Source organism: Strigops habroptila, chromosome 6, assembly GCF_004027225.2.
Source record: "Strigops habroptila isolate Jane chromosome 6, bStrHab1.2.pri, whole genome shotgun sequence".
Classification (NCBI taxonomy): domain Eukaryota; kingdom Metazoa; phylum Chordata; class Aves; order Psittaciformes; family Psittacidae; genus Strigops; species Strigops habroptila.
In genome coordinates, this window is record NC_044282.2 from 61,803,725 (window position 1) to 61,810,769 (window position 7,045).

The 7,045-nt window shown below is 53.6% G+C and overlaps 1 protein-coding gene across 1 annotated transcript in view; it reads right to left on the reverse strand.

Annotated features, from left to right (window-relative positions):
* Positions 1-2,490, reverse strand: part of LOC115610116 — a 10,274-nt gene extending 7,784 nt beyond the window's left edge. Inside the window, exons 1-4 of the mRNA XM_030491181.1 lie at positions 2,355-2,490; positions 1,607-1,611; positions 1,129-1,259; positions 732-789 (exon numbers count right to left, since the gene is read on the reverse strand). Of these exons, the coding sequence (XP_030347041.1) occupies positions 732-789; positions 1,129-1,259; positions 1,607-1,611; positions 2,355-2,490 (330 nt within the window). The remainder of the gene's footprint in view (positions 1-731; positions 790-1,128; positions 1,260-1,606; positions 1,612-2,354) is intronic.
* Between the last annotated feature and the right edge of the window lie 4,555 nt (positions 2,491-7,045).

Genomic DNA, 7,045 nt, shown 5'->3' on the forward strand with positions numbered 1-7,045 from the left:
TACTCCTTTAGTATGAATCCTGAAACACTGGAGTAAATTCAGAGGGGATCCCCTAACAAAAAATAAAGGGAAGAGGTACTGTAAACAGTGGTGGCCAATGTATAAACTGGACAGCGGGGAGAAGAGAAGGCTCCAGGGAGACCTTAGAGCAGCTTCCAGTGCCTAAAGGGGCTGACAAGAAAGCTAGAGAGGGGCTTTTGACAAAGGCCTGTAGGGACAGGACAAGGGGGAATGGCTTTAACCTGACAGAGGGGAGATTCAGATGAGATCTTAGGAACTAGATGATCTTAAGGTCCTTTCCAACCCTAACTATTCTATGATTCTATGATTCTATAAGAAGTTCCTCCCTGTGAGGGTGGTGAGGCCCTGGCACAGGGTGCCCAGAGAAGCTGTGGCTGCCCCATCCCTGGCAGTGTTCAAGGCCAGGTTGGACGGGGCTTGGAGCAACCCGGTCTAGTGGAAGGTGTCCCTGCCCATGGCAGGGGGTTGGAACTGGATGAGCTTGAAAGTTCCTTCCAACCCAAACCAGTCTGTGATTCTATCATTCTATGTTCCCTGTGCTGACACTGGAGGGCTGTCAAAGCATGGTGGACACATGGGACTGGAGCACATATGGGGCTAGGCCACTGCCCCCTCAGCCCCCATCCCACCATGTCTCCCTCCATGGGGGGGAGCCATTAACAGCCATTAACAGCCACCCGAGGATGCGGTGGAGACCCCGTGGGACTCACCCCTTGGACAGGCTCAGGGTTTTGTTTTGTTTCCTGACTGGAAGACGGCCGGTTTGCCCTGCAGAGGAAGAAGGAGAGGTCAGCGGAGCTGTGGCCCATCCCCAGGGTGGGCTCAGAAGGTGACACAGCCTCCCCTGCCCCCTCGTCTTGCTGCTGTTTGCTGTTTATTCACCCCCATGTCCCTGCCCCAGTGTTCATCCCATATCCATATGACCCTGCACAGGTTGGTTGCACCCAGAGCATCCACCAGCACAGAGCTCCCTGCTCCCCCTCCCACATGGACAGTGGCAACCCCTCCCCATCCATGCATTTCCCTAGAGCCCACAATATCCATGGCAAACCATTAGGAAGAAGCCAAATTCCCCCTTTTTTGCCCCCTCATCCCAACCAAACATACCTCTGGAAGAAGGAGCAGAGGAGGAGCAGGAGCAGCAGCAAGAGGCCAGTGGTGGCCAAGCCCCAGGCCACTGTGGCTGCTGAGCCCTCCACCAGCACTGGAGCCATTGAGCCCCCAGAAGTGAGGCAGACCTAGGGGAGAGACAAGCCCCAGGTCAGGCCACTGGAGGGGGTATGGGGTAATAACAGGGTGCATGGGGCTCAGTAGCGAGTGCTGGAGGTGGCTCCCATTCTCCCTTTAATATCAGGATCAACTTTTCTAGGGATACCTCCCCATCCCTTTATCCCCCCAGGATGCTCAGCATCATCCCACCCCTCTCTCCCTTCCCAGGAGGCAGAGGATTTCGGTATGATCGCAGGTGCAGGAAAGCTCCGTGTGTCAAACAAGCACATGGTGCTGGCACCCATGGCCCCTCTTGCTGGCAGGGTCTGGGAAGTCATGCCACATCCCTGCTTCTTGGAGCAGTGTCTGCTCTCACCTCTGCTGCGAGGGGAAGTGAGTGACCAAACCAGCTGGGGCATGGGGGGTGATGCCCCTGCACTGGGCATCCCCACGGCATCCCGCTGGGGTGACTCTGAACCCGCCACTTCCCTTGGAAAAACACATTGCCAGCCTTCTCCCCCAAAATCGAGCTCCTTCTTCCTCCCAAGTCCCCCTGCCTAAAACTTGGGGTGAACTGAGCTCCCCTGAACCCTCCTTTGAGACAAGAGCCAGGCAAACCGAAACGCAGAACAGGCTGAGCCCGCTCTGCTGGCTGTGACTCAGCCTTCCCGGCATGACATCCCAGCCCTTGGAGCCATGCCGGGGTTCGGGAGCCCCACAGTCCGGCAGCTCCACAGCCAGGATCCCCCTGGCTGGGTGTGAAGACAGGCTGCAGCCTGGCGGTGCTTTTGCTTCTAGAACAAAATTCATTAGGGATTTATTCCTAATGGATGCTCCAGGCATCTTCCTCTCACTGATTTGCCAGCTCTGGGACGCATGCTGGGTCTGGGGCGCCCATGATGTCCTGCATCACTGAGCCCTCCAAACCGCCACATCCTGTGCCAACCTCCTCTGCCTCAGTTTCCCCAGCTGCGCTCCGAGACGAGCCAGACCGACCTCAGCCCGAGGTGCCTTCCCGCACCCCACCTTGCTTGGCACCTCAGCCCAGGGTGGGGATGGGGATGGGATAGGGGCACCCCATGGCTCGGGACCTCCTGGCTCCCACCCCCGGGGAAGCCACTTACCCCACGGCGGTGCCGGGCGCAGGCGGCTCCTCTCGCTGCTCAGTGTTGGATGGGAGCGGTGGCTGGGTGGCACCCGCCGCACCCCGGCTTCCTGCTCCCGCAGGACACCCGTCAGCACCCGGGCCCGACTGAGCATGTTTCCATGTCAGGGGAAAGCTGCACCCCTGGGAGGGGTCCTGTACCCCCAGCACCCCTGAAACCTGCACCCACAGGAGGGCTCCTGTACCCCAAGAGGGAATCCTGCACCCCTAGACCCAGCACCCCTGAGATGGGCATCCCCAGGAGGGGTCTCACAGCCCCAGCCCCTCAGAGACCTGCACTCCAAGAGGGGTCCTGGTACCCCAAGAGGGAATCCTGCACTTCCAGACCCAGCCCCCCTCAGACTGGCACCACCAGAAGGGGTCCTGCACTCCCAGCATCCCTGAAACTTGCACCCTCAGGAGGGATCCTGGTCCCCCAAGAGGGGATCCTGTACCCCCAGACCCAGCATCCCTGAAACTCGTACCCTCAGGGAGGATCCTGGTCCCCCAAGAGGTGTCCTGCACCCTCACACCCAGCACCTCAGAGACCTGCACCCCAGAAAGGGTTCTGGTGCCCCAAGTGGGGCTCCTGCACCCCCAGAACCAGCACCCCAAAAATCTACAGCCTCCAGAGGGATCCTGCACTCCCATGAGGGGTCTTACACCCCCAAACCCCGCAGCCTTGAAACCCACAGCTCCAGGAGATGTCCTGGACCCCCAAAGCCAGTCCTGCCACCGAGCAGGACACCCCAGGACCAGCCCTTTCCTGCTTCTCCCAACCTGTCCCTGGGCACCTGCCCCTTGTCCAGCTCCTGTTCCTTTGCCCTGGATCCTGGACACTCTGGATCATCCCCATCCTGGATCTCCAGATGTTCTGGATCCCTGTCTGTCCAGGATCCCCTTCCATCTTTCATCCTCCTCTGTCCTGGATCCCCCCCCTGCCCAAGATCCCTATCCATCCTGGATGCCCATCCATCCTGGATTCCTGTATAACCTGGATCCCTGCCTATCCTGGATCCCCATCTGTTCTGGATCCTCATCCATCCTTGATCCTTGTCTGTCCTGGAGTAACATCTGTCCAGGATCTCCATGTCTCCCATATCTTTCTCCATCCTGGTTTCTCCTCTCTGGCTTGGATTGCCCTCTGTCCTAGATCCACCCCCATTCTGGATCCCTCTCTGTCCTGGATCCCTCTCCATCCTTTCACAGGAACAACCATCATCTGGACCAGCTGCCAATGGATTGGCAGGTGCTTGGCTGTAAACTGAAACCAATCAATAATAATAAATAAAAACAAAATAATACATTAGTAAAAAAACCCCAATAATACGTAATAATAAACGAATAAATAATAATAGTCTCCGCTACCGGCCAGCACTTGCAAGCTGATGTGTGCAGAGCCCCGGTGGCGTTGGCAACCAACGGGCAAGCACATGCGAAACAGGTCGAAAACCCGATCGTAACCAAAAGCACAGTAACTGCCTGGTCCCAGCAGGGAGAGAGGCACATTTTGGGGCCAAAAAAGCGCCTATCTGCCTGCAGAGATGTGGGATCGCAGCGTCCCGGCCCCGCCGCGTGTCCCGGGAAGAGGAGATCCCATCCAAGCGGTTTGGTGCCGCTCTGAGCCCGCGCACCACCGCCGGAATACTTGGTTTATTGCGGGCTCATCCAGAAAGGGTTGCGGCAGCCGCCGGGATTTTCTGCAGAGGGCAGCACAACCCAGGAGATGGGATGTGCTTTTCCCTCCCGCCGCCACTGAAAGGTGATGAAGAGCCATCAAATTCTTTAGCAAAATGCTCGACGGAATATTCTCTTCTTGGAAGACTCACCTGGCTGGCAAAACGGCTTGAAAAAAGATCTCCGTGAAATGGAGATTGGTAGAAAATAACATTTTTGACAGAAAAAAATTAGAGCTTTTTTCCTTCATTATTTCCATGCTATAAATGTGCTGGGACCTGGTGGGGTTTGGGGTTTGTAACCCTATGGAGCTTTACCCAGTCTTTTGCTTGCTCTGAGCTCCTGCTTTAGAGGACGGATCCGTGCTCCAGAGCATCCAGAGACCAAAACCCAGGCGTTTTTCTCGAAACAAATATTACAATAACCCCTATCATCATCAAAGAAGAGGCGTTGCTACTTCCATGGGCTCTAACTGCACCATCAGCAGAGAAAGAAAGATCCCACTGAAAACAAGGGCCTCGTTTCCACTGGCTCAAGAGCAGTATGTCTGGGGCTTGGCTACAGGAGGAGGATGCTTCAGTGTGAACATCATCGGCTTTTCAGGTGATTTGCACCATGGTGGCTGGAGATCCTCCTCCTCCAACAGTGTGAATTGATTCTCTGCCAGCTGAAGCCATGCGAGGGGGAGCCCAATGTGAATATGAATAAAGGTGGACATGTCGCATGTCAATTGAATGAGTTGAGATTTGGTTTTTAATTCCTACCTAAGTGATTTAGCTGCAGATGAGAAGGGTTAGGGCAGCAGGGAGGTCACTCCCTGAGGAGCTGGGCACAAGCTGGCCTTTGTCAGGGCAGCTCTGTAACGCATCTCAAGAGGTTCCCTGGTCTTATGGTTAATTAAACGTAAAGATGGTATTTGCTTTCAAAAGAGTGCACTAAGTGGTTGTGGGGGGGTACGAGTGTGACCCAACCTATTCTCCAGCCCCTTCACCTGCCCAAGTGCTATTAAATTAACTTAAGCAATCAAGAAAACCATTAACTGAGATAGTTCAAGTTAAATGGGATAGTTCAATCCTCACCAAAATATTGCGCTTCCGAAGCCCAAGCTGAAGAAAGCCAGGGCACCAGCTCACCCCACTCCTCTCCTGGGGACTTTGCACCCCGCAGGGTCCTGGAGATGGTGTAAAGTTGGTCAGGTTGCAGCTCATGGGATGAGAACTGAGTGTGGGACCTCGGTGGGGACCGGTTCCTGTGCTGGTCAGCTCTGGCTCCACTAGGAAACAAAATGGGATGAAGGGGGTAACCCAGCGGCTGGCCCTGGCTCTGAGCTGGCCGTCCTTTTGCAAGTGTCTTGGGTGCAGAATGGGCTGCACTAGCCCTAATGTTGCCACTTCTCCTGTGCAAAACTCACCAACTAGCTACCGGGGGTCCTGCAGCTTCACTGCACACTAAAGCACCCTCCAAAATCCCTGTCATTCAGCCAAGTGGTTTCCTTGGGCCACAAATATCCTCCCAGGAGCATCTTTGAGGATGCTCCAGTTTGGAGAAGAAACCAAAGGAGTCCCACCATTGGCTTCACATCCTGGGTGCACCAAGATGCTTAGCACCCAAGGGACAGGATGAAAAGCTGCTGAAACTTCAGCAAGCCAGACCCAAGCCATCGTCTTCCCAAAGTGGGAACAATGGTGATGTTTGATGATCCTGTCCCTTTGTGTCTTGTAATTAAACCCTCTGTCTCCAGCAGTCATTTGTCGCCCTATTTTAAGCTGGCTGGAGCTGCTGTGCCATTCTGACGTTCTTGCTTCAAAATTTAATGACTTCTATAATTTTCCAGAAGGCTGAAAAACAGCTCCGTGGTGTGCCTTTCACTCTTCCTTTCCATTCTCTCATGTATCTCCAGGCTCCTTTGTATTTTAAAAGAAGCTTGACCAAGTGATGGGCACCTGTAGCCAAAACCTCCTCTTAGGAATTGCATTTGGAGGTTTTGGCCCATCAGTGCAGGTCAGGAAAGCAATGCCACATGCACTGAAGTTGAGTTTATACCATTTTAATGCCTATTTATGCTGCCTGAAAGAAGTCTGGTGAAGTTTAAAGGTTTCTTACAAGTGAGTCAGTGGTGTTGCAGTGGGTTTTGGTGCAGGTAGTTGCAAGGCTCAGCCAGGGTGACACCACAGCACCCCTTCCCTGCTGATTTCCCATCTCCAAGGGATCCCAGGAGCTTTGTGGCTCACTCCGGCTCTTGGTGTTGCCCTGGCATGGGTGGCTGCTCTCTGCAGCACTGGTGTTTCCCTTCACTGCTGCTTCTAGGAACAACATCAGGAGCAAAAACTACTTAAAAGCTGAAGGAATGAAAGTCATTCCCCTCCTTTCTTTCTCTCCTAGTTGGTGTATAGGATGGCACAGACCTAGCCCACCAGGAGAAACAGAGAAAACTAATTCCTAACTTTTGAAATAAGCAGTGGGGTGAAAAACACCTTTTAGAAGCCTTTTGATCACAGGACAAGGACTCACGATGTCTCTATGGGGGCACAAAGCACCCAAAGCAGCGAAGCAGCCAGCTCAGGAGCCTGGTGCCCTTGCACTTCACCACAGGCTTCGCTTGGAGTGCAGAAGCCCCTCCAGCCCCAGAGGGAACCCAGTGTCCTCAGCACCTTGCAGCTCGGAGCCTCTCCTGTGTTGGTCACTGGTTGGCACAGGAGCATGAGATGGGGGAGCCGTGGGTGAAACCTCTCATTCTCCCCTCCTCGCCCCACTGAGACGGGTTATCCCATTTGAGTAAATACCACAAAAATTGACGAGGATGTCTGGGGGTTTACAATGTTTCTTTGGATATTTCTGAATGTGTTTCTGGCTACATATATAAAAAATAATATAATGTACATGATTATACTATATGTATAATAGTACAGTGTACATAGAATATAATAATAAATATGAAGATACATTTATATACTGTGTTCTATATACACACAGCTATGTGGTGTATTATATATA